The sequence below is a fragment of the Aethalodelphis obliquidens genome, unplaced genomic scaffold, assembly GCF_003676395.1.
Source record: "Aethalodelphis obliquidens isolate GAN/ISIS:26980383/991018 unplaced genomic scaffold, ASM367639v1 scaffold42, whole genome shotgun sequence".
Taxonomy (NCBI): domain Eukaryota; kingdom Metazoa; phylum Chordata; class Mammalia; order Artiodactyla; family Delphinidae; genus Aethalodelphis; species Aethalodelphis obliquidens.
The window spans coordinates 12,153,083-12,180,446 of NW_020837986.1; the positions used below are offsets into that span (position 1 = coordinate 12,153,083).

Sequence of the window (27,364 nt, forward strand, 5' to 3'; positions counted from 1 at the left end):
ACTTGTGTGTTTGGCAGCTGTCTAGCAGAGTGGGTCAGTGCCCAGGCACCAGTGTCAAACAAGCCTAGGTTTGAATCCCAGCTCTGCCCTTCTCACAGATGTGTGACCCGGGCCAATTAGATCTTCTAAGTTGTAATTTTCCCTTCTGTATAATGGGAGTGTTCTTAACGGTAGCTACTCCACGAAGCTACTGTAAAGTTGAGAAAACACATGAAAATGCTTAGATCTAAGCCTGGCCAATAGTAAGCATTCAATAAAAGTGATTATATTGATTGCATAAGATTCACAGAGTACAGTATATTTCCCCATTGATTTAATCCTGACACAGTCCCTGTGAGGTAGGGGTTATTAGGACCTCCATCTCACAGATGAGGAAATTGAGGCCTAGAGAACTGAAGTGCCGGGACCAGGGTCGATGTGTTGCTCACACAGTGTCTGAGCAGGGTTCGTAAACCAGGTCTCCAGAGGCCCAGACCCAGGGCCCCACCGTCTAGCTTTCTTCTCTCACACCAGGAGTTGTGGGTTCTTCTCTGGCCAGTGTGGTACTTCAGGCTTTTCCGTATTCGACTGTGAACAGAACAGGGGCTTAATCTCTTAAACTCCCTTCCAACTTCGAAGTGGGGACAGTGTTCACCCCTTACCCAAGCCCTAAACAGCCAGCAACGCGTTCATCCCAGAGGGCGGGGCCTGGCAGCGTTAGACACCAGGCCCCACACTAAGCCACGCCCACAGACCAAAGCTCCAGCCCCACAGTGGGAAACCAGCTCCCTCAAATCTCCTCCACTAGCAACCTGCCTGCGAAGTCCCTCGCAGCTCGTGTCTACCTCTTAAACTCAAGCCCTGTCCCTGGAGTCCAGCGCTCCGCCATGTGCAGCCCACCCCAACGCCCAAAGCCTCGCACCAGGATCCACGGTTCCGTCTCTTTTTCTTGTGCTCCCAAGTGGGCGAGCTACGGCGCCGGCCCTCCACGGCCTTGCCGGGTGCAGTCTCCTCCACAGGGTCTTAGGGTCCAGCCGCTGACACGAAGTTCCGCCCCCTAATGGCCCTCTCCATCCCACTTCATCCGCTGGTTGCTTTAACTCGTGGCACCGCCCGGACACCCTTATGACCCCACCCCCATGTAGTCCCACAGCATATCCTTCGGCTCTTGGACCCCACCCCTGCCCCCTCTAGCTTGACTGTGGCCACGCCACTAACCGTTAGCCACACCCACATATAGCCCCGCCCCTCTAGGCTCCACCCCCGGAGGCCAGTGGTAGGGTGGCGGCTGGCCCAGCCGGGCCCCGCCCGCCCTCCGCCCTAGGCGCTGGGTTGGAGCGGGCCGGGCACTGCGGGGCAGGGCGAGCGCGGCGGCCCGGGGGCTCGGAGGCGAAGATGGCGTCAGGCAGGCGTGCCCCGCGCACCGGGCTGCTGGAACTGCGCGCCGGGGCGGGCTCGGGGGCTGGAGGCGACCGGTGGCAGCGGGTGCTGCTCAGTCTAGAGGAGGACGCGCTGACCGTGAGCCCCGCCGATGGCGAGCCCGGCCCGGAGCCCGGTGCCCAGCGGGAGCCGGAGCCCGCGCAGCTGAACGGCGCCGCCGAACCGGGCGCCAAGTCCCCGCCGCTGCCGGAGGCGCTGCTGCTCCAGCGGCGCCGCGTGACGGTGCGCAAGGCCGACGCCGGCGGGCTGGGTATCAGCATTAAAGGTGGGCGCGGGGCCACCGAGCGCACGGGTCGTGGTGTCTGTGGGACCGCCGAGGGCGCAGAGGTCGCGGGGGCTGGCAGCGTATTGAGGACATGGAGTTGGATGGCTTCTGTCTGGGGGGTAAGGGCGTCTGAGAGGACAGAGGGAACCGAGGGCACCAGGAGCACCAAGGTCGGAGAGGGCTTTGAGGTCTCAGTCAGAAGGCACAGGTGTGGAGGGCGTTGGGGACTCACCAAGGACACGTGTGAGTGGGGAGTTCTGTGTGGAGGCAAAGAGATCTGAGACTGGTTGCCTAGTCTAGGATTGCATGGCGATCAAGAACAACAGGGACCCCAGGAGAGCAAAGGATGGAGAAAGGAGACTGAGACCTGGGGTGCTACTAGGGCAGGGAGGGGGAAGTCTTCAAGACACAACCGAGGTGGGAGGGAGGAGTAAGGCCTGGAGTAGGAAACATGGCTGGTGGGGAGATTGGAGACTAGCTGGAGCCGCCAGCTGGGCTGGGCTCACAGACAGGGGGCCAGAAAGGACCTAGAAATCTGAGGACCTAGAAAGGCTGTGGACCTAGGTGAAGAGCCCTAACAGCTGGGTTTGAGTTTCCTGATCTGACCATTTCCACCTTCCACAGGATTGAGGTGGGCTCTCAGCCCCCAGTACTGACAGCTTTCTTTAGGGGGCAACCCAGACTGAAGTCCAGAATCAGCTGTGTGAACTTAGACAAGTCATTTCCCATCTCCGAACCTCAGTTTCCTCAACTATATAATGAGGGTAATGGTAGAATTGGGATGTTTCTATGAAAACAGGAGTCCAAAGTACTCACCCTGCCAGCACCTAGTAGGTGCCTGGAGAATTATGGCTGTTAGATGAGAGGAAGAATAGAGGTCACGAGAGACTCCCAAAGTAGCTAACCTCGTGCTAAAAAAACTGCACACCCCAGCTGTTGGGTTCACCATTCCTTCCTGAAGGGGTGGGGATGGTGGTGACTTGGCTACCACTGTGTGCCAAGTGCTGTGCCCAGTACTCTAGGCTCATGATCCACTTCATCCTGGCAACAAGTACTAAAAGGTAGGAAGCATAATCCTCATTTAGTAGGTGAAGAAACTGAAACTCAGAAAAGTAAAATGGTTTTCCCAGGGTCACACAGTCAGTGAGCGACAGAGCTGGGATTTGAACCTCAGTTATGAGGCCCCTAGAGAGTGTCCAGAGGAGTCGGTTCTTCCCCATGGAAGGGCAAACTTCCATGCAGCCAACCAAAGGGATCTAAAAGGGGAAAATGGGAAAGCCAGGGAGTGGGCACCAGTTTTGCCTTCAAACTCCGGCATGGGATAGGGCAACAGATCAATCCAGAAATTGTACACTCAATGTGTTAAACAGGAAGGAACTTAGAGTTCACACAGAGTTCCATTTTGCAGATGGACAAACTGAGTCTTGGAGAGGAGGGGGACTTTCCAAGGTCACATAAAGTTACCTCCTAGCGTCATACTTCCAGGTGGGAGTAGGGGTACTTTTTGGAGGTGTCAGGGGAATACCAGCTCCATTCAGTTCTTCATGTATGGAGACTGGGCTCCTGTTGCGACGTTGACCTTTCCTTTAGGGTCCAGCCCAGCCCAGGCATCCAAGAATAATCATGGATTCAAACTGAACTGAAGTCCCTAATTTCAGGCAGAAGAGGGCAGATAGATATAAATAGAAACTCCTTCCTTTCCTAGGTCTCACGCTCTGTGTGGTGCAATGAACAAACTGTTGGGCCTGTGTGGGGGTCTGGAGAGGCATTCCAGTCCTACTTCTGCCACCAGTTTGTTGGGTGACATTGGAATTATGACCTGGGCCACTTGTTCCTCATCTTTGAGGATGGAGCACTAGTATGATACCTGAGGGCCTGACTTGTAGTCTACCATAGAGTTAAGAGTGTTGGTTCTGGAGCCAGGAGACCTAGGTTCAAATACTGGCTTTGCCGCTAACCAGCTGGGTGACCTTGGGCAAGGGGCTTCTCTCCACACTTCAATTTTCCCAGTAGGAATCTGAGCATGCCTGTGTGACTGGGGTGTTGTGGAGATGCAACGAGACAAGATTGAAAGCATTTAGCATGGTGTTATTACTGTTTCTGATTTTAAAAGGACATTCAAGAATTTAGAAATAAGGCAATGTGGTAAAATGTATTAGGTTTTTTTTTTTGGCTGCGTTGGGTCTTTGTTGCTGTGCGCGGGCTTCCTCTAGTTGTGGTGAGCAGGGGCTACTCCTTGTTGTGGTGCGTGGGCTTCTCATTGCCGTGGCTTCTCTTGTTGCGGAGCATGGGCTCTAGGCGTTCAGGCTTCAGTAGTTGTGGCGCGTGGGCTCAGTAGTTGTGGCTTGCAGGCTCAGTAGTTGTGACACGCGGGCTTAGTTACTCTGCGGCATGTGGGATCTTCCCGGACCAGGGCTCAAACTCATGTCCCCTGCATTGGCAGGCAGATTCTTAACCACTGCACCACCAGGGAAGTCCCCAGATAGGCTTTTGAAATCTCTAGACTCTAAGGCCTTGGTTTCTAGCCTGGATCCTAGGTTGTAAAGCTTTCTGATTGCTAAAGAGATCCTTCGTGGCCATAGCAATAGCTGACTTCTATCTTTATTCTTTTTTTTTTTTTTTTTTTTTTGCGGTATGCGGGCCTCTCACTGTTGTGGCCTCTCCCATTGCGGAGCACAGGCTCCGGACACGCAGGCTCAGCGGCCATGGCTCACGGGCCCAGCCGCTCCGTGGCATGTGGGATCTTCCCGGACGGGGCACGAACCCGTGTCCCCTGCCTCGGCAGGTGGACTGTCAACCACTGCACCACCAGGGAAGCCCTCTGTCTTTATTCTTGATTAGAGGCTATCAGTGGGTTCCCCCATTATGGGAAAATTGCTTAAAATCCAAAATAAAATAAGAAAAAAGTTTCTGAAGGACCTTGTAAGTTACTCAAACACTGGTGAACACCCAAAGCATTTAACCAAAAGATACATTATAACATTATAAATCTAGAAAATGACTTGCAAGTGTTATTAGTGTCCTAACTTCTAAGGCTCTTTTCTGAGGTTCTCTTTACTCTCCACTCCCCATTTCCCAGCACTGGTTTGGACACGGTGAGAGACCTTCAGAAATAATTTTGCCTCGATGTGACTCGCAAGTGTTGGAGTGTCTGCCTCAGTTTCTTCCTCTTTCCGTGCTTGTGCAGGGGGCCGAGAGAACAAGATGCCTATTCTCATTTCCAAGATCTTCAAGGGCCTGGCAGCCGACCAGACGGAGGCCCTCTTTGTAGGGGATGCCATCCTGTCCGTGAATGGGGAAGACCTTTCCTCTGCCACCCATGATGAGGCGGTGCAAGTCCTAAAGAAGACAGGCAAAGAGGTGGTGCTTGAGGGTAAGCATTGGGGACCCCAGGGGTGTTCAGTTCTTCCCTACCTTCCCCAGACCTCATGCAGTGTGGGCTGGGAGGTGGGCAGGGTTGAAAACAGAAACAGAACTTGGGGATCCGCCTTGAGACAGCAAGGGCGGTGGCCCAGAGCCAGGCTGACCTGGCTTTCATTTCCTCTCTCCCACTCCCTAGCTCTGTGGCCTTGGACGAGTCACCTCATTCCCCTGAGCCTTACTTTCCTCATCTGTAGGGCAGGGATGTAACTTCTGCCTTACTGGGTTGTGGAAGGAGGACAAAAGGTCCATGGCAGGCAGGATCTGCCACCCAGTGAGTGACTCAGGGGAAGAGAAGGGCGGGGACTGGCAAAGGGGCGGCTAAGATTCTTTCCTGAGGAGCCAGGGGAGCTCTCAACTCTGAGTTCTCCTAAAACCCTGAGACCCATCTTGCTTTGGGAGGGGACTTGGCCTTTATGTAGCAGGACATCAAATACTTCCAGCTAGGCTCAGAGAGGAGTATTATTTTTGGGCGGGGGGGACTTGGTGGCTCCCCTCCACTATCCCGTCACTGTGTGGTCTTAGATGAGACCTTGGCTTTCTCCGGGACTCGGTTTCCCATAGGTTGTTACAGTCTCTTGCTGGGGTGGTCCCAACTTCTGCCTTTTGCCAGCTCTGTCAGGAGGTTTCTGCTCTGCTCAGCCTTTTCATCAAACTCCACTCTGTGGGATAGGGAGGGTAGGAGGGAGATGCAAGAGGGAGGGGATATGGGGATATATGTATACATATAGCTGATTCACTGTTATACAGCAGAAAGTAACACAACATTGTAAAGCAATTATACTCCAATAAAGATGTTAAAAAAACCCCAAAACCAAACCCCCAAAAAAACTCCACTCTCTCAGTTCCGGAAGCCATGGGGGCCTGAAGAATGTGTCTTTGGCTCCTGGCCCAGAACAGGCACACGGAGGTGGCGGGGGCTGATGGAGAATGCCATGGCCAGTGAAGCTGCGGAGCTGAGCCCCAGGCCCAGATCCTGATAGGTTGCCTTTGTGTCCCCAAAGAGGTCTCCAAGAGGCCACAGAGACAAACAGGCTCTGGATCCCTGGGTGATCTTTGGCATTCTTGACCTAAATTCTCTATTGTTTTGTTTTATTTTATTTTTACATTTTATTATCTATTTAAATGTACTGTGTGTCTATTTAAATGCTACTGTTGCATTTTAAAAATATATGCTGAAAGCTGACTCTGCAGTATTGGCCCCTAAAAACTTAAGTATATCAATCATATTTTAACAGCAAAATTAAATAACAAGATCACACATTAATGATATGGATATAGGAGACTTTCCCTCCCATATGCCTCATCACGCTGATATTTATAGCCAGTAATGCAGTTTAAACAGTTGAAATTCATCAAAATGTCATATTTTGGTTGACTTGAAAAGCTCTTTTAGTCTCTGCTGTTTGAAAGTTTAGTCCGTGGATGGTAAAATTTCTACTGTAGACACATTTCTGATCCACGCCAAGGTCCCCTTCACCTCCTCATCTTTAGGTAAAGAATGTCTCTATCTGCCTTCTCAGTGTGGATCATTCTGAGAGGGTAGCATCTCTGAGTGTTAGACGTTTGAAGCGTCTCCTGGTTTCGGGGCTAATACCGAAGCCTTCTACCTCATTTACTCCATTCCTTCCTCACTAAAGCCAAGAAGCATTTCCAGAGACCTACTATGTACCTGATTTGCAGAGCACTGGGTCAGAAGCTAAAGCAGACCCGGCCCTTCCTGAAGGAGCCCACCAGTGAGTGGGGGAGACAAAATATGAACACTGTCTTCTCCACACAAACTATTTAAAAATCAGCGTCTAAAATCCTGTCTGCTCTGTAATTAATCTGGCCTTAGGCAAGACCCTCGTCTTCTCTGGGGCTCAGCTTTCATATCTGTTGGGGTTAAGCTAGATCAGAGATGACCAACAGCTTTCATTTTGAGTGTTAGCTTCCTTGGTGGCTGCTGAGAGTTCCATATTTGGAAAGATTGGGAGGTCTTATCTGGACTCAGCAGAAAGGAGCTGGAATTGATTAGCAATGTCTGCTGCACATAGAGTAGGGAAGAGAAATACCATGTGTAACATCCCAGGACTGAGGGTTTCCAGCACTTATGTTCTCTAAGACTTTTCATAGGGCAAGAGCTTTCCTTGGCAAACGCTGCCCCAGGCTGCTGGATGGAGCCTGGCCTGCCTCTTGCCCAGCATAGGATTTGGCACAAGGTAGGCACTCTATAAATGTTAGTGACTCCCCTCCTGTCCCATAGCATTTATATAGAATTGGTATTATTTCCTCCTTAAATGTTTGGTAGCATTCTCCAGGGAAGCTACCTTTATAGAAAGGTTTTTGTTTGTTTGTTTGTTTGTTTTGCCACACTGCGCAGCATGTGGGATCTTAGTTCCCCTACCAGGGATCGAACCCTGGACCCCTGCAGTGAAAGTGCGGAGTCCTAACCACTGGACCGCCAGGGAATTCCCAATTTTAATGTCTTTAATAAGGCAGTTTAGATGATCTGTTTTTTTTCTTTTCTTGGTAGTTTATGTCTTGCAAGGAATTTGTCCATTTCATCTAAATTGTCAAATTTCTCAGCATAAAGTTGTTTATAATCTTCTGGTATTTTTCCTCCCTTTTGGATGACAGCCCTCTCCTGCTTTCTCTTTCTCTCCTCCTCCCTTTGTACTGCTCTGCTCAGTGGTTTCAAGGGGACTCTCAGTCTCGTGGGGCAGATAGCTGAGCAAACCTACCAGATCACCATCCTGTCACAGGTGCTGAGATGGGGTCTGCGCAGGGATTGGAGGAGGCCGGTGGTCAGGAAAGACTTCCTGGAGGAGGGGATGCTGGCACTTTATGAACAATAAGCAGATGTGGGTATGGGGTGGCGAAAGGGCATTCTGGGAAGGGGAGCTGTGTGAGCAAAACCACGAAGGGGTGAAATGACTTGACTTACCTGGGGAGTTGCCTGGGAAGTAATTCAGCTTTATCTGAGCCTAGGTGTGAGGAAGGGAGTGGAGAAAGAGAGGGCTATTCAGACTGACAGTTTCTGCAGGGCCTTGAGTGCCAGACTAAAGGAATTTGGAGGGAAACAGAGTGGTTAAAGAGTTTTCAGCAGAGGCTCACATGGTCAGCTCTGGGCTTTACAGCATCAACCTGGTTTGGAGGGAGGCAACAGTAGATGCAGAATGGCAACAAAGAGGCTGGGGCCACGAGCAGGAGGGAGATGGTGGTGGTTTGACCTAAGCAGGTTTGAATAAAAAGAGGAGTCTCGAGGTTGTAGCCTTCATGTTAGTTTTTTCCCAGCTTTTTCTTAGTTGAAGTCTCTGTCTGAGCTGCTCTCCAGCAGGCTTGTAAAAGTAGGTAATTCCACCCAGTGGGGGCGAGCACTGGCGTCAAGACTCTTTGAATCGCACGGGTGATCTGAAAAGCCTGGAAGACATGAGGGATCTAGGATGCTGGGTTGTGACTGGTCCTTGAGATTTGGGGGAGTTTGTGGAGACTGGGCAGCTGCCCCAGTCTGGAGCCAGAGCTCCTGGAAGCCTCTCTGGGCTTAGGATCCTCCCAAGCACCCAATCACTGGTCACATTGTTCAGAACTTCCCTGCCCTCATCCCACTTCTAAGACCACCTCCAAGGGCCCATGGCCTGTCCTTTGGATGTGAACTTGGCAGGGCAGCTGGGCATCTTTCCTGAGGTCTGGGGCTTGTTGGGTACAGAGCTTCCTGAGAACATCCTAGAAGAAAAGATGTCACTAGCAAACTGCAGTTGCCAGCCAGAACCCTACTTCCCTGGCCTAAGTCAGGGGCTCAGCTGGGTATCAGCAACCCCAGCCTGCCTTCTAGACCTTTTCCTCTCTGAGGGCAGGAGTTTGCACAAGTGTCTTGAGCCTATTCTCAGCTATAGCGATGTATTTGTGACCAGAGTTTGGGCCCAAGCTGACAGCCAACACGCCTCTGTCTGCTGCTTAGAGAGGCCCATTATGTGCAAGGATCTGGAAGCAGGGCCAGCCTGGGCCCTTGGAGACCAGGCCTGGGGGAAAAGGGAGGGACAGCCAAATGCCTCCCCTCCCTCCACCTGCAGTGAGGCTGACAAGACACAGGTAACAGGGAGCCTGTGATGCATTAAAAAATAATACTAAAGGACAAAAATGAATAAAGCCAATTTTAGTACTTTGTACAAAGTAGAGAAGGTTCACCCCACACAAAGATCAGGCTTTTAAAAGATACAGGCATGGGACTTCCCTGGTGGTGCAGTGGTTAAGAATCTGCATGCCAGTGCAGGGGACACAGGTTCAAGCCCTGGTCTGGGAAGATCCCACATGCCACGGAGCAACTAAGCCCGTGAGCCACAACTACTGAGCCCGCACGCCTGGAGCCGGTGCTCCACAACAGGAGAAGCCACCGCAATGAGAAGCCCACGCACAGCAACGCAACTAGAGAAAGCCCACGCACAGCAACGAAGACCCAACGCAGCCAAAAAATAAATTTATTAAAAAAAAAAAGATACAGGCATAGAGTAGCACGTACATAAAAGACACAGAGAATAGTAGGAATTGCTATAATCCCTGTTTTACAGACAAAGTCACCAAGATTTGTTGAGAATAAATAACTTTCTTCAAGACATACAACTAATAAATTGGCTGACTCAGAATTCAAAACTAGGTCTGTCTGATTGCAGAGGCCACTATTGACTCTGCCTTGGATAATACCTACCTCTCATAGTTGTTTGCAACATAAAAAAATAATGCATGTAACATGCTGGGACCAGTGTGCATAAGTAGGCACTCATTTATTTTATTTGCTATTTATAAGGATGAGACAATGCATTTGAGGTTTATGGCACAATTCCACACAGTAAACGTTTGATAAACGTCAACCTTTGTCGTCATCACATCAGCAGCAGCATTTTTGTTTTCTCCAGTAAACCTGAAGGTCTCTGCAGGCAGGAGTCATATGTAGTTTGCCTCAGAGCCCCAAGCCTGGCACCAAGCCCAGCACACATTAGATGTTGGTGAGTTTGGGGGGAATGATCACCTAGGGGACATCCCTGACCGTTTCTACTTTGCCTTTAACCTCCTCAATTGCAGTTCACTTTCCTAAATGTTTAAGATGGGGCTTAAGGCTCAAGCTGGGCTTGACTGATCCCTGAGAGTTTCCACTGTGAGTCCTCAGAACTCCAAGGCCAGGCCCCTGCCAGCTCATCGCCTGGGAGATGGGCACTGCCAAGTGTCCTGCCTGAAATTTGGCTCAATACATCACCACTGTCAAAAGTGGGATGTTATTAATGGATGCAGCTAATTTGAGGCCGCTCCATGCAGCTTAGCCGAGTGATGCTGTGCCTGAGAGGTGCCTGAGGGACCTGTGTTCTGGGAACAGAGGCATGAATGGAGCCCCCGTCCAGTCCTCCCATGGCTGCAAAGACCTGTTGTTCTAATCATTGTTCTCAAGAAAACATTAATTTGGCTGCACACCCATACGGCTTAGGGCCATGTGATTCCCCACAGACAAAACTTGGCTTAATTCAGTCCTGGCCTGTTCCCTGGATCTTTGATTAAAATGCTTGTGGAGCTCTGGAGGCAGGTTTTGGCCTTCATTAGCTATGTGAGCTTGGCTGCTGGTGGTGGTGGTGGAAATTATAATGATAAGAATGTTAATGATAGTGATGGTATGTCTGCTGTTTAATGAGCACCTACAGTGTGCTGGATACTGTGCTAGGTGCCTTCCATATGCTTTCTCGTTGCATCCTCAAAACCACTCTTATGATTCAAGGTACATTATTCATTCCATTCTACAGATGAGAACACTGAAACTCAGAGAGGTGAAGCTTTTGCCCGAGGTCACACAGGGGCAGAGATGGAATTTGAGGTCAGATCTGTCAGATGTCAAAACCCATATTCTTAAATTTTTTTAAAAAAATTAATTAATTATTAATTTATTTTTTGGCTGCGTTGGGTCTTCCTTGTTGCATGCGGGCTTTCTGTAGTTGCGGCACGTGGGGGCTGCTCTTCGTTGCAGTGCACGGGTTTCTCATTGCGGTGGTTTCTTTTGTTGTGGAGCACGGGCTCCAGGCACGCAGGCTTCAGTAGTTGTGGCGCAGGGGCTTAGTTGGTCCGCGGCATGTGGGATCTTCCCCGACCAGGGTTCGAACCCGTGTCCCCTGCTCTTGGCAGGCAGATTCTTTTTTTTTTTTGCGGTACGCGGGCCTCTCACTGTTGTGGCCTCTCCCGTTGTGGAGCACAGGCTCCGGACGCGCAGGCTCAGTGGCCATGGCTCACGGGCCCAGCCGCTCTGTGGCATGTGGGATCCTCCCGGACTGGGGCACGAACCCGCGTCCCCTGCATCAGCAGGCGGACTCTCAACCACTGCGCCACCAGGGAAGCCCTTTTATTTGTTTTTAACAAAAGTTTATTCTTAAATGTACAGTATGTTCCAAGACAACACTTCATTCTAGCTATAGGTGGCAACAGATGTTATGGCAGAGAATCCAGATGTTTAAACAGGAATGGAATTAATGATCATCATTGCCTCAGACACAAGGAGCAGATTACTTTTTGCCAGATTTCCTTTTTTTGCAGATTTATTTATTACTTTTTTATTTATTTAATTTTATTTCTGGCTGCATCGGGTCTTAGTTGCGGCATGCGGGATCTTCGTTGAGGCATGTGGGATCTTTTGTTGTGGCACGCGGGCTTCTCTCTAGTTGTGGTGCGCAGGCTCCAGGGCGCGTGGGCTCTGTAGTTTGCAGCTCTCTGTGCGAGCTCAGTAGTGATGCGCGGGCTTAGTTGCCCCGCGGCATGTGGGATCTTAGTTCCCTGACCAGGGATTGAACCCGTGTCCTCTGCATTGTAAGGCGGAGTCTTTATCACTGACCACCAGGCAAGTCCCTACCAGATTTCTTAATTCCACCCGTGGTCAGGGGCCTTTCCCCGGGGCTTCGCTTTTAGCTCCTCAAGTTTCTTCTGCTCCTTCTTCTGTTTCTGCTTGAATTGCCTTCAGGGGCTTCTTGCCACCTTTGTGGCCCAACATGGCACCTGCCGCCCCTTCCCCAGACCCTGACAGTATATTTTTGAAAAATAGAGTTTAAAAAAAATGTCAAAAGTAATATATCCTTAATTACAAAAAAAACAAACAGGAGAGTGTAAAGCACTCTCTTCTCATACCTATGGCTAATATTTTCACACACTTCCAGAGAAAGGTTTCCATATTTGTTTTTATCATTGAGCAAGTTGAGGACCTCTTTCCAACTCAGCACATGTAGCTCTGTTTCATTCTCTTTATTATTATTATTTTTAAAAATAAATTTATTTATTTATTTTTGGCTGTGTTTGGGTCTTTGTTGCTGCGTGTGGACTTTCTCTAGTTGCGGCTAGCGGGGGCTACTCTTCGTTGCAGTACGCGGGCTTCTCATTGTGGTGGCTTCTCTTGTTGCGAAGCATGGGCTCTAGGTGCGTGGGCTTCAGTAATTGCAGCACGCAGGCTCAGTAGTTGTGGCTCGTGGGCTAGAGTGCAGGCTCAGTAGTTGTGGTGCACAGACTTAGTTGCTCTGTGGCATATGGGATCTTCCCGGACCAGGGCTCGAACCCGTGTCCCATGCATTGGCAGGCGGATTCTTACTTAACCACTGTGCCACCAGGCAAGTCCTCATTCTCTTAAATGGTAGCATAATATCCCATTATTGGGATTCAGACATTCGTCTCACAAATATTTATTGAGCCCTTGCTCTATGCCAAGACTCGATGTAAGGCACTGGGGATGTAGCCGTGAACAGGACTGAGTGGTCTGCCAGGAACTCAACTTTTAAAAATAAAAATAATTTATTTGGCTGTATTGGGTCTCAGCTGCAGCACGCAGGATCTTCGTTGGCATGCAGGATCTTTTGTTGCAGCTCACGGGCTTCTCTCTAGTTGTGAGATGGCGCGTGGGCTTAGTTTCCCCATGGCATGTGGGACCTTAGTTCCCCCAGCAGGGATCGAACCCGCGTGCCCTGCATGGAAGGCGGATTTTCAACCACTGGACCACCAGGGAAGTCCCGAGCTCACTTCTTGTATTTAGCAACCCCTATTCATGGGATTCAAGTTGCTCCTAGCCTCTTGTGCCATAGACAATGATGCCATGACCCCTCTATGCACCTGTGAACGTTTATCTGAAGGGGATTCCTGCAAAGGGTATTGCATGTTCAAAGTGTTCATGTGCCTTTAGGATCTTGATAGATGGTGCCCCCTATACTGTACAAGGGTGTGGAAGGTCAGATTTTATGCCCCAGAGTGTGGCAATCCAGGCAGCTCTGCTGCAAGGCCTGCCAGTGGCTGGGAACTATGTATAGTCCAGCCTTGCTGGACCAGCAGGACCTCAAAGATCATCCAGAGCCCGTTGGAATGCCAAGTCCTCTCCTCAGCATCCTGGGTGGGCAGGTGGGAAACTTGGACTTGAATCCTCGCAATGCCTTACTCAGAAAGCTGGCATATCAGTGCCAATTATATAGGCAAGCAAACTGAGGCTCAGAGAGACTGTGGGACTTGCCAAGGCTGGAGAGTAAGCATCAGGGCCTGGATTGAAATCTTTGTCTGTCTGTCTGTCATGACATCCTGTGCTCATCCCCTTATACTGTCATACTAAGAATAGTAGCAGAAATAATAACCACACCGCTATTTATTGAAGACCTATTCTATGCCAGGCAGGACAAAGTGCTTTACAAGCATTGAATCTCAGTATGTTAGGAGATAGATATATTTTACTCCCATTATAAAGATGAAGATGTAGAGGCTCACAGAAGTCAAGTCACTTGTCCAGGGTCACAGAGCAAGGAAGTTAAACCCAAGCCTGCCTCACTCTAGAGCCCAATTCAATGTTGTCTCCATCCTGAGAAGCCCCAGGCTTGTCAATATTCATTTATTTAACACATTTCTTATTTACTGATTACCAGGTATATGTCAGGTACTATTCTTAATGCTGGGGATACCCTAAAAAGCAAGGAAACATGTCCCTGCCTTCATGGAACTGACATTTTGGTTAGAGGAGAGAGGCTGTAGACTAGTAAGCAAATGGATAGATCATGTAATTTCAGGCAGGGGCAAGTAAATGAGCACCCGCTGAACAGACAAGGAACAGCTTGAGCTTAGGGGACAGGCTTTAGCCAAGACTCAAAGCCAAGACATTCAGTCATAAACATTTATTGAGCACTGGGATAAGTACTGGGGATACTGTGTTGAGCCAGAACAGATGTATCCCCTTCTCTCTGCAACACGTATGTTCCCTCCCAATTGTCCTGGGCCAGGCAGATGGTCCTGCCTTGCCTCTGTTCCTTGCATTTCTAGTGGAATCTATTCCTGGCTCCTTGGGGTCAGGGCTGGCTTCTCTCCTTGGCAGAGCTGGCAGTCGGGGCCTCTGGAAGGGGCAGGGTGTCCTGTGTCTGTTTCAACTTTCCTGAGGAGGAAGGGCCCACGTATCTGCTTTACCAGGCTCCTGGGCCAGGGGTTTGGCTGGGGAGGGTGTGGACACCAGTTGGGTCTATCCTTGGGGGTCTCAAGAATGCTGGCCACAGGGTCATGGTGCTGCCCTCAGCTCTCTAGGACACTGCCTTTGGGCAGCCCCGCCCTGCCTGGCTGGGTGACTCAGGCAGAAATCAGAGCAGGGAGGAGGCCTCAGAGCTGGGCTATTTATGGCCACACTCTGGGGGCCCCAGCACCCCACCCCCACTCTGGGACAGGCTGATTGGTTGGTGAAATGCAAGCCGTGTTTCAGACACCAGCTGGTATGCTGTCCATCTATAGCATGTTCCTGTGGGAGAGGAGAAGGAGGACCCACTTCTGGGATGGCCTGGGTGAGCAGGGCCTCTGGTAGTTTCTCTCGCTTCAAAGGTGACAAATATTCATTTGCTGAGCACGTAGCATCGGAGATCCCTGCTGGATTCTGGGGAGTACAGAGACGAGTCAGTCAGGGTCCCTGCCTTCACAGTGCTCCCAGCCTGGAGGAGAACACGGACTCCCACATGGACACATAGGGAAGTGGGGTCTAGGGGACTGCAGAGGTGGTGGGCGTGGAGGTTCCAGAGCGGGTATCTGGGAAGGTTTCCTAGAGAGGCGATGTCTGAGCTGAGCCAGGACCTTCTGGGCTGTGGCACCTTCTCCCGCCTGCTGAACGAACCTGTCCTGCCCTGGCGTTCATTTCTCCATTCACAGAGCACTGACTCTGGGTTCGAATCAAGCCTGGTTTCTGTCTTCTAGGAGCTCCCAGTTTGGTGCGAGAGACAGCCCCAACACACAAAATCACAGCAGAGTTCTAAGTGTGGGCGGAACCTGTGTCATATGTTTTATATCATCTTATTTAATTATAACGTCTCTCTGAGGTAGACATCATTATGCAGATTGAGGGCCAGAGAGGTGAATTACCTCGTCCATGATCACATAGCTAGACAGAGCTGGAATTCAAATCCTAGAGTGCCTGTCTCCAAACCATGTACTAAGGGCATTCTGTGCAGGGAGAACTGCATTTTTAAAGGCATTTGGAAGCTCCTACAGCTTCTGAGAGCTCTGAGGAGGTCAGTATAATTGGATTAGAGAGCGAGATTGGGGATGTGGCAGGAGGTAAAGTCAGCAAGGTAGGCAGGGCTCAGGTCCTGGAGAGCCTTGCAGTTGGGTGAAGAGTGCAGGGAGCCAGAGCATGGCTTTGAGCAGGGGAGGGAGGTAGTTAATTATAGTAGGGAGATATATCAGTTGCAGCCTGAGTCGGAGTGGGGGGAATGGGTGGGTGCTGTATTAGTTAGGATGCTTTTGTCTGCAAGTAACAGGAACCCAATTCAAAGAGGTTTAAACATTGAAGAAAATACGTTTTCTTCCAGAGTACATAAAGTCAGCATGACTCCAGGGTGGATTAATTTAAGGATTCACCATCCTCAGTGTGTGGACCCCAATCCTGGGGTCAAAGTGACTATCATCGGTTTAGGACCAACTCCCCCCTCCCAGCAACTTCTAAAGGCTAAAGAGGAAGGGAAGGGAGTATATTTTCCCTCACAGCTCATTGGACAGAATTGTATCATCTGCCCCTTTCTAAGCTAATCACAAGCAAGAGGGATGGAATGATCATGATTTGCTTTGACCAGTCAAGATTTTCCCCCTGGGCTGGGGAGAAGCCCAGCCTTTTGGGCTCTGGGTTCTGTTAGCAAGGAGAAAAAAAAGTAGGGGAATGGTTTGGCTGTCAGGTAGGCTGTGATGTGTCCCACCTCTATCACCCCTTGAGACATAATCCTGGGGTAAGTCATTGCTGTAATGGTGAGGATGAGTCATTTTTAGTCTTAGTTCCCAATCTTCAGACCTAGGCTTAGTTCTCTCAAAAAAATCTGCTCTTGTTTTCAATATAACTTCTCTTCCAACCCCAATAGGGCTTGTAACTCCCTCTCACTTTCACCCCTGTTTGCCTTGGATCCTATCTGAGCCTCAGGGCCAGTCTCCTGCAACAGAAATAGCTTCTTATGTGGTTCTTCCAGGGAGCTGGGCCAAGAACTGCTTCCCCACCCCTTCCTGGTCTGTCCGCTCACAGGCAGAGCATACTGACTGGGCCTTGACTGCAGACATCAGATGGCTAGCAAGCCAGATGGCCATGGGAGTAGAGGTGGCTGAGAGGAGAGGAAGAGAGGCTGCCCAAGGGCTAGCAGGCATAGGTACTATTCAGTAGGGCAGCAGAGGGGACAGCCTGGCTGGGAGAAGAGAGATCAGTGCTCGGGCAAGACTTTTAACCACTTTGATGTACACACTGTCCTTGTAGCAGCTCATTTTAGAGATAGGAGACTGCTGCTCATCAGAATTGGGAACAGTCCAGATGCTGGGACAGATGTGGCAGACACTACTGGTTGTCTGTCTTCCAACCATTTCCCCTTCTTCCATGCTACCAGAGCCTGATTTAATTGGGTGGGAATATGCTCAGCCCTAGAGGCTGAATTGTGATTGGTCTAAATAAATCATGACTATTCACTCTTACTAATGATTTGCTAGAAGTTGGCATGCAGCCCAGTCAGGCCAATGAGATATAAGGCTTCATGGAAATATTTACCTCTCTGATAAGAGGGAGATGTGAGGAGACAGCCCTTTTTCTGCCTGCCTCCTCCCTTCTTGCTTTGGGTTTTGTCATGTAAGGAATGATTAGCTTGAGCCTGTTGCAACCATCCTGTGGTCATGAGGGGAAGGCCAGAGAATGGCAGAGATCCAATGGCAGAGAGGCCTATCCAGGATCCAATGTCATTGAGCCACTGAACCAATCCTGAAATTGCCTTCCTCTAGACTTCTTGTTACATGAAATCATAAATATCTTTATTGCTTAAGGCACTGTTATCATATATTCTATTATTTGCAGCCAAACTCAACTAATTGATAGAATAAGAATGCCAAAATGTTTTATTATCAGTTAGCTTTAATTGATTGGTTATGGCTGCCATAGAACACTATGATTGATTTGTGATGGCTTCCTTGAGCAAGGGATAAACAAGTGGTAGCTCAAGTGTCACATGTTTACCATCGCAGTCCTACCTAGAGCCAGTCCAACACCTGGCACATATTAGGTGCTCAAGAAAACTGACTTGTCTCTGAAGCTCTTCTGCCACCAAGCTCTTCTCAGATCAACCCTTGTCCTCATGTTGCCTTTCACTTCTAGCTGCCCTTTGTTACTGACATCTTCCTTTTGTCAAAAGGCATTGAATCCAGGCCCCAATCAAGACTCTTTTGGTTGCAAATATCATAACTCCTGTTGGAATGGCAGTCTGACTTTCTAAATGAGGAGTATCAGAAACCAGAACATTAGCAGATGCCTGGCAGGGCTTTCCCTCTGTCTCTCAACATGCATCTCCACTGATTTTCTCTCCCTACAAATTAGCTCTCTCCTCTTCTCTGTCCTCACTGCAGAAGGTGGTTGCCCCTATAGCTTTCAAGTGTGTTCAAGACATTAGTGTAGGATCTCTCAACAGTCTCAATTTGGGTAGCCTAGTGTGGGTAAGGGGTTGACCCCTGGTCCAGCTAACATAGCCAGGAGAGCAGGATCACATATCAGAACATGACTTTATGGGTCAGTTGGGCAGAGGAACTGAATTAAAAGTTCAGTTCCTCTGAATTTTGTACCAGCCACATTTCAAGTACTCAATAACTACATGCGGCTAGTGGCTCCTGTGCTGGACAGTGTATACAGAGAACGTTTTCATAATCATAGAAATCATTGTCTCTGTTGGACAATGCTATTCTAGAAGGAGTCCACTATACTCACTCAGTGATGACTGGTCAGAGCTAAGAGGGCCTCTAGACATCATATTGGTTAGGGTACAAGTTGTGCTGCTGTAACCAGATCCCCATAAAATACTATGGCTTAAATATAATAGAGGCTCCTTGCTTTCTTATGTAACAGTTCAAGTCTGACATGGCAGTCCAGAGTCTCAGCATCCATTTATTTCTGTTTGTTAGTCAGCCTTTTAGAGTGTGGCTCATGTTCTCCTGGTCAAGATGGTGCCCCACCAGCCTGTGTTCTAGCCAGCTCAACCTGTCAAGGGAAAAGACAGGGAAAGGAAGGTCGTGGCCCTTTCTTTTTTCTTTTAAATTTATTTATTTATTTATTTATTTATTTATTTATTTTTGGCTGCACTGGGTCTTTGCTGCTTCGCGCAGGCTTTCTCTAGTTGTGGCGAGCGGGGGCTACTCTTCGTTGGGGTGCATGGGCTTCTCATTGCGGTGGCTTCTCTTGTTGCAGCTCTAGGCACGTGGGCTTCAGTAGTTGCAGCACATGGGCTCAGTAGTTGTGGCACACGGGCTTAGTTGCTCCGCGGCATGTGGGATCTTCCTGGACCAGGGCGTGCCCCTTTCTTTAATGGGCAGAACTTGGTAGCTGCACACATCTCTTCTGCTGTCATCCTATTGGCCAGACTTGGTCAAATGGGCACTTATAGCTGCAAGGGAACCTAGAAAATGAAGTCTTAAGATGGAAGTTTATCACTATCTTGGAGGAAAATTAGCAGCCTCACCATAGGACTATCTCATGCAGCCCCTCCTTTTTGCAGATGAGAAGACTGAAGAGATAGAGGCAAACAATGGGACAGTGACAGAGCAGTCACATCTTCTGACTCCCGGTGTCCTCTCACTGCCTTGCTGCAGCTGTTGCCCATTCCCTTTAAGCAGCCATCCTGAAGCTCTAAACACTTAAACTTATGTGGTTAGAACTTAGTTATGTGGCCACACCTAGCTGCAAAGGAGGCTGGGAAATGTAGTCTTTCTTCCAAGTGGCCATGTGTCTATAAACCAAGGGAAAAGTGAGAGAATGGATGGTGGCATGCATCCAGAATTTTCTACCATGCTTCCCTGTCCGAGACTTTAGCGTAGAGGAGGATAGTGATAGTGGACATAAATTAAACTTTTAATGAATTAGTGACAATTGTGATGTGTGCTACGCTATGTCACAGTGGTAACTGCTGACCTCTCCCCTAACCAGTCAAGTACATGAAAGAGGTCTCACCATATTTCAAGAACTCTGCCAGTGGGACCTCGGTTGGCTGGGACTCGCCTCCTGCCTCACCCCTTCAGCGGCAGCCTTCCTCCCCTGGCCTCCCACCCCGGGACCTCCATGATGCCAAACATATGTCCTTGAAGATGGCATATGTCTCGAGGAGGTGCACCCCCACTGACCCGGAGACCAGGTAAGCCTGGCGTAGGGGGCAACTCAGACAGACATGCCCTCGTGTTAGGTAGTGGGGCCAAAGGAAAGATTCCCTTGTGTTGCAAAGTGCCAAGCACGATGCACAGACGTAGTAGGTGCTTAAGAAATGTTTGTTGAATGGATGCAAGGGTGAAGTTATGGAGATGATAGTGTGCTTTGCTTCTCTCTTCTCCCTCTGGGCAGTTCACATCTGAGGAGGAACTTGGTCTGCCAAGGAGCCCTGGATTCCAGTCTTGGTTCTCCTTGAACTAGTCCCTTTTCCTCACTAACCTTTAGATTCCCCTTTGTGAAACAAGGATATCGGACTCAGTGATCCCCTCAAGTCTCTTCCAACTCTGCTGAGGTTCTGAGATGTCTGGTAACGTTTGTGTCAGGGCCGTGGAAGGTTACCATCCCTCACATCTGCGCAGCCTTTAACACCGATGATAAGATTGATACCAGCCAACATTACTGAGTGTTTATCACGCACAACTTAACTGTCACAGCAACCCTACAGGCAAAGTCCTATTATTTCACCCCCATTTTGTAGATGAGGACAGAGAAAGTAACCTGCCCAAGATCACACAACCTGGAAGGAATGGAGCTTGCCTCGTTTCCAGGTAGCCGTCTCTGCTTCAGAAGCTTCAGGTGCTTGAGTGATGATGGTTGTGAATGCAGTCTATGTTGATTAAACGCGGTGTGCAGTATTGGGGTGGTGTGTATATGGCTTGGGCATAAAAGGCTTGTGCTGTGGGTCCTAGTTACAGCTGAGGTTCAATGCCAGGCCAATGCCCAGCATTGCCCTGAAGGGCTGATTAATGTTCAGCATCCGTATCTCCTGGCCCTGCTTGTTGCCCCAGCCCCAGCCTGCCCCCATGAGGCAAGAACTAGTGAATCACAGGTCACTTACAGGTGCTCCACTAAAGGGGCCTTGTGTGTTGGGTGAAGGTGAGGTGGTGTCAGTCCTTCCTGAGACTCATAGAACTTTAGGTTAATTGTGGATCCCAGCCTGATCCCAGACATCACCTGAAGCGTGTGTGTACCTATATTTCTATGTGTGTCTACATGTAGATGGCATTTAAATACAAGCGTTTGTGGGTATATGTGAGCATTTGCACGGGCAGGGGTGTAGATTTGTGCATATGTGTTTGTGTTAATATTTGTATGTGTATACTCATGTATGTACATGTGCCTGATTTGTGTACATATGTGTAACTTGAATATAACTGGGTTTCCATATCAGCACAATATCCCAGTCAAAGGAACACAATCTGGTAACCAAAATGTAATGAAAAATATTTCAAACTTTTACTTAGTGTTAGGATTACATTGGGCTGCAAGTATCAGAAACCCCAGCACGAAATGGCTTAATAAGTGAAGAGTTAATTTTTCCACATGTTTAAAAAGAAGTCCAGCGGTCAGTTGTTTAGGCTGCTGTTGCTGCTCAAGAATGCCCTCAAGGCATCAGGCTTCCAGCTTCCTTTTTTTATTTTTATTTTTTTAATTTTTTTTTCGGCCGCACGACATGGCTTGTGGGATTCTAATTCCCTGACCAGGGATTGAACCCGTGCCCTTGGCAGTGACAGTGCGGAGTCCTAACCACTGGACTGCCAGGGAATTCCCCTTCTGCCATCTTTATTGTGGATCTTCTTCTTCCTGGAAGCAGGATGGTGGCTGCATCTCCAAGCATGTGTCCATATTCCAGACAGGAAGAAGGCAAAGGACAAAGGAACTTTTCTCCTGGTATTTTGTTCTATTGCTGCATAACAAGCCATCCAAAAATTTAGTGGCTTAGAAGATAACAGTTTATTATTTTTCACAATTCTGTAATCTGGGCTGGATCAGCCGGCCAGTTCTGTTCTATGTGGTATCTGCTGGGCATGGAAGTCCAAGATGGCTGTTTCACCCACGTGCCAGCTGGGGTGGTTGGAACAGCTGGAGGCTGGCTAAGCATTCTGCTTTCAGTATGACCTTTCTGTATGGCTAGCTTGTTCTTCTCAAGGTGGGTGGCCTCGGGCTAGTTGGATTTCATGATGGCTTGGGAATGCCGGAATGGCACTTCTGCCACATTTTATTTGTCAAACCAAGTCACAAGGCCAAGTAGAGGAGAAAGAAGCTTCACCTCTTGATGAGAGAGGTACACTGTGTGTATAGGGAGGGATGAATTTGGTGGAGGTCACCTTTGGAAACTAACTACCACAGCTGGGAAGGCTTTACCTTTCATTTGGGAAGGGACACCCTCCCCAGAGCCTTCTCTCTCTCATCGGTCAGAACTGGGTCAATGGCCAGGGCTAGCTGCAAGGGAGCTCTGTAGTGGAGGAAGGCAGAGGCGGAGGGCATTGGAATGGATGTGTGTGAGCCGTTCTCCAGTTTCTGACCCACTTCACTGTTTACAGAAAAGCCAAAGGGGAGTGAATCTTTAATGCCCCACAGAACATTTGAAAGTCCTCTCCCTGTCACTAACTCCTCTTGTACCTCCCTGAAACCTTTCCCCCACACTTACCTGTGTGGCTTTTTCTCTCCCTGCCCTTTTCCCTTCTCCATTCCCCAGGTCTTTTTTTTTTTTTTTTTTCCACACCACGGATCTTCGTTCCCCAACCAGGGATCGAACTCGTGCCCCCTGCATTGGAAGCATGGAGTCCTAAGCATCAGACTGCTAGGGAAGTTCCCTGCCCCCCACCTCTTTTTATGTAGACCATCTCAGGCTACCAAGCCTCTTCAGTTGCTGTGTCCACACCCCTACCCCGTCAGTGCGTTACTTTGGTTCTGTACCACAAAGGAGAACCTGGGAGATGGCCCAGCAAGACAGTCCTTCTCCTTAGAAACCAGGAGGACAGGGCAAAATCATGAATCCTCGCACAGTGATAATTTTGGCCCCCGTCACACATGTTTGAGTGTGTGTGTTTGTGTGTATATGCCTATGTGTGTGTGTGTGAGATAGTCTCTTATCCTGAGATAAGATAGATAAGCCCCATGAGGCTCCAACAACTGTGGCTGGAGCCCTGCAGCGAGTGTCGCTCCTGATTCTGTCATGGACATCCCCTGTGGTTTCTTCTGGTTTTGTGGTAGATGGGGTTTCCTGGGCCAGATTTCAGGGTTGGGTACCTGCAGCCCAGTGGACGGGCCCTCCTCTCCACCTCATTTGTGCCTGCAGGTATCTGGAGATCTGTTCAGCAGATGGCCGGGACACCCTCTTCCTGAGGGCTAAGGATGAGGCTAGCGCCAGGTCGTGGGCAGCTGCCATCCAAGCCCAGGTCAACGCTCTGATGCCCTGGGTCAAGGACGAGCTGCAGGCGCTGCTGTCAGCCACCAGCACAGCCGGGAGCCAGGACATCAAGCAGATCGGCTGGCTGACTGAGCAGGTGCCTGCAGGGCCCGGGACCTATCCTCCCCACTCTTCCCTTGTCCTGGAGCTGACCCAAATCCCATTGCCCCTCACTGCCTCACCCCTCTCTGGCCCTCTGACCTCTCCCCTCTCCGTCCCTCCTCACTGCTGCCTTGTCCCCTGCAGCTGCCCAGTGGGGGCACAGCACCCACCTTGGCCCTGCTGACCGAAAAGGAGCTGCTCCTCTACTGCTGTCTCCCCCAGACCCGTGAGGCCCTGAGCCGGCCGGCCCGTACTGCCCCGCTCATCACCACCAGGTATCTGCGGACAGGCAGGACTGTGTGTCCCACCCAGAGCTTGGGGAGTGATGCTCTAGATGGACCTCAGAAGCTGGGGATTCCAGCCCTATCCTGCCCTGAGTTATTCCCCAGGTGGCCTGAAGCGAGTCTCTGCCTTGTCTGGGCCCTGGTTTCCTCATCTGTAAAATGGGGGCTTGGAACAGAAGGATATGAGGTCCCACCAGTCACTCATTCATTGATGCCTACTCTGCCCAACCTTGTGCTGTGTGGTTCAGGAGACAGAGAGCCCCCAGAGGCTCCGCCCTCAGGGAGTCCCCAGCCTGGCAGGGGAGACTGACCCAGGAACAGACTTTAGGATGCAGAGTTGTAGGAACCACTTAACTCTACCTGGCATGGTGGGGGAAGTCTTCGGGCAGAAGGTGACATTTGAGCTGGACTTTGACAGATGAGTAGAAGTTTGCTATTTAAGAAAGGCTGGAAAAGCATCTCACACAGAGGGAACAACATAGTCAACGGTACAGAGGCATGAAGGGCTCTCACACGTTCATGGAGCTGTGCGTGTGCTGTAACCAGTTTGTAGACTCTCTGCAGGAAATGGGGAGGCAGGGAGTTGACAGGGCCTGATCTTGCGGCGCCTCTATTGGCTGGTTAAGGAATGTTAGCCTTATCTTAAGAGCTGGGGCAGAGTTGAAGAGTTTGAGCCTGGGAGTGAGGTGGCTCTTTGGGTTGTGTTTTTTTTTTTTTTTCTGCGGTACGCGGGCCTCTCACCCTTGTGGTCTCTCCCGTTGTGGGGCACAGGCTCTGGACGCGCAGGCCCAGCGGCCATGGCTCATGGGCCCAGCCGCTCCGCGGCACGTGGGATCCTCCCGGACTGGGGCATGAACCCGTGTCCCCTGCATCGGCAGGCGGACTCCCAACCCCTGCGCCACCAGGGAAGCCCTGGGTTGTGTTTTAAAAGAATCCATGTTGCTGCCACCTGGAAAATATGCTGGGGGTGGGGGTGGATGGGAGCAGTCATGCAGGAGAGCTGGTGGAGGTGGGTGGAGGCAGCAGATGGAGAAGGAAGGCCGCATTTGCATTGGAAAACACATGGGTGGTAAAATTAACCAGGCTTAGTACTCACCAGATGGGGAGGGTGAGGGAGGTGTCCGGATGAATGGATGAATGAGAGGTTTGGAGCTTGTGTCTGGGGGAGCAGTGGGACTGGGGGTGGGAGTGCAAAGGGAGGAGGTCAGAGCAAGACGCTGAGTTGAGTCCAGAGTGTGCGAGGGACAGGTAGGGAGCTTGGGTAGGAAACTTGGAGACTTGTGGGTCTGTAGTTTAGGGCTGCAGAGTAGGGGACTGGGTATCAGAAGCAGCTCCAAGGGGGAATGAAGCTACGAGAGAAAGTATGTGGAGTGAGGAGCAAAGAGGGCTAAGGAACAGAACTCTGGGGTCTGCTGCCCAGAGAGGGGCATTGAACTGCCCAAGGTTACACAGCAAGTGAGAGTCAAGCTGCGGGGTCTCGGCCCTTGTTGTCCATGTCTCCTCACTCTGGGCTGGGCTCTGGCGTACGTGTCAGGAGCCTGCTGCCTACCAGGGATAAGCAGGTCATGAATTGCCTGCCTAATTAAGTGATTCATTAATTCAGGTCACAAATGTTTACTGAGCACCTACTATATGTCAGGCATTGTTTTAGTTGCTGGGAATATAGTGGCGAACAATTAGACAAAAATTTGTACCCTAGATGATATTCTGGAGAAAAAGACAAAAGCCAACCAAAACAGTGAAAAGTAATTATAACTTCTGGTACCATAAAGAAAAGTAAGGCTAGTGGGTGATAGGGAGGGGTGCCACTTTAGACAGAGAGGTCAGGGAAGCCTTCTCAGAGGAGATGGCACTTGAGCAAAGGTCTGAAGGAAGTGAGGGAGAGAGCAATGCAGATAATCAGGGAAGCGTGTGCTCGGCACAGGGAACCGCAGAGGTGCTGAGGCAGGAGTGTGCTTGGCGTGCCTGAAGACATCAGAACGGTTGGAGCCGAGGGGGCAAGGGGAAGGGTGGCAGGAGATGGTCTCCTGTGAGTCAATCAGTGGCTGTCTGGAAGTCCTGTCCCCACATTAGGTGGTAAAGGAGTCGCAGGGTCCCTTCCCAGGTAACCACCCTCGTGGCCCAGAACTACCTCCCTGCTGCCTGAGGCCTCATGCTTAGCCCTCTGCCCCCTGCCCCCAGGCTGGTGCACTCAGGCCCCTCCAAGGGCTCCTTGTCCTACGATGCAGAGCTCTCTTTTGCCCTGCGCACGGGTACGCGCCACGGTGTGGACACTCACCTGTTCAGCGTGGAGTCACCGCAGGAGCTGGCTGCCTGGACCCGCCAGCTGGTGGATGGCTGTCACCGGGCTGCTGAGGGTGTGCAGGAGGTGTCGACAGGTGGGCTGGGTGGATCTGGGAGTGCCTTTCTGGGAACAAACCTCTTATCCCCAGGGGCATTCAAGTTTCCTTCTTTAGGGTGCTTCAGGAGGGGGAGAGAAAGTGGGATTTGGGGTCTCTGAGGGCCCTCTGTTTTGGATGTGCAGGTGCCCTGGTAGGTAGTGAGACTTTTCCCAGGGGTTTTCTCGTGCCGGCTTTGTGACTCTGCTGGTGAGGATATGAGAGATGGCACTTGGAGTAGGGTTGCCAGAAAAAATACAGGACACTCACTTAGATTTGAATTTCAGGTAAAACAACAAATAATGTTTTGGTCTAAGTATGTCCAAATGATCCATCGCTTATCTGAAATTCACATTTAACTGGGCAAGTCTACAGGCCTCTAAGGTCTCCAAAGGCCATGCTTGGTGGGTCTGCTGATGCCTTTATAGGGAGTGGGCCTCCTGTCCAAAGCAGAGTTGAAGCTCCCCCTTTCCACCTTGGCTGCTGGCAGTGGGACTGGAAGTGGGGTATAGGTTTTCTGCCTGCTCATCCTTCTGTATTTCAGAGTGTGGGTGACTCTATACAGGGTGGGTGTACAAATGGCATTGACAGTGAGCCTCCCACCTCCAGTGGCATTCAAGTTCCGCTTTTGGAGCTGCCAGTGGGGATTGGAGGTAGGGCTTGCGGTCTCTGAGGTGTCGCTGTGCCCATGCCCACACCCTCCCCACAGCCTGCACATGGAACGGCCGTCCCTGCAGCCTCTCTGTGCATATTGACAAAGGCTTCACACTGTGGGCGGCTGAGCCAGGTGCGGCCCAAGTTGTGCTGCTCCGACAACCCTTTGAGAAGCTGCAGATGTCCTCCGACGATGGTGCCAGTCTCCTTTTCCTGGACTTCGGGGGCGCTGAAGGAGAGATTGTGAGTGGAGGGGCTGGGGGGTGATGCTGTCCGGGGGCCCAGGCTGGATGGGGCTCCTGACCCTTCTCTCCGTCCACCCTGCAGCAGCTGGACCTGCATTCATGCCCCAAAACAATGGTCTTCATCATCCACTCCTTCCTCTCGGCCAAAGTCACCCGTCTGGGGCTCTTAGCCTAGAGGTCGTCAGATGCATTAGCCCTGAAGAGGGGGTGTCCACCACATGGCCTGACCTGGCCCTCCGCTGATTGCCTGCTTACCACTGGGCTGAGGGAAGGGAGAGGAAAGGAACAAGGAGGCAGAGACCCAGCCCCTGAGAGAGGCTGGGACCCAGACTCAGGACACAGTGGATCCTGCCAGTGATGTGGTAGCCTCCCTGCTGCTCCCCCCACCCACACCAGTGCCTTTTGTGGAGAGATATTTTGTGTACGCAGAAGCCATTCTGAGCCCGGGACCTGCCCCTCTGGGGATCTTGACCCTAGCTGACAACTGCCAGGCCTCCCAGGGGCCCCTAAACTGTCCCCAGAGGCCCCATCTGAAGCTGGAGTTCCCTGGGGTCTGTGTCAAGAGAAAGAGGAGGAGCCTTTCTGTTCATTTCTCCCATCAGCTCTACCACCTTGAGGCATCTGGTTTTTCTCTTCATCCTCTCTCTCTCATCCTTAGTCTCGGATAAATAAACAGCCTGTGAGTACATAGGCAGCCTGG

At 50.5% G+C, this 27,364-nt stretch overlaps 1 protein-coding gene and 1 long non-coding RNA gene across 2 annotated transcripts; one reads left to right on the top strand and one right to left on the bottom strand.

Moving 5' to 3' along the window:
- Positions 1-224: 224 nt before the first annotated feature.
- LOC113605081 (uncharacterized) lies at positions 225-1,014 on the bottom strand. Its single transcript, XR_003427036.1, has 2 exons — positions 902-1,014; positions 225-567 (listed from the first exon to the last, which is right to left on the bottom strand). It is a non-coding gene; the product is annotated as an uncharacterized LOC113605081 (long non-coding RNA).
- An 85-nt stretch (positions 1,015-1,099) lies between these two features.
- On the top strand, positions 1,100-27,364 carry SNTA1 (syntrophin alpha 1). Its single transcript, XM_027078592.1, has 8 exons — positions 1,100-1,684; positions 4,872-5,057; positions 19,533-19,737; positions 22,891-23,098; positions 23,248-23,378; positions 25,569-25,765; positions 26,475-26,662; positions 26,747-27,364. The coding sequence occupies exons 1-8, from the start codon at positions 1,375-1,377 to the stop codon at positions 26,837-26,839; spliced, it is 1,518 nt and encodes a 505-aa protein (XP_026934393.1). The 5' UTR covers positions 1,100-1,374; the 3' UTR covers positions 26,840-27,364.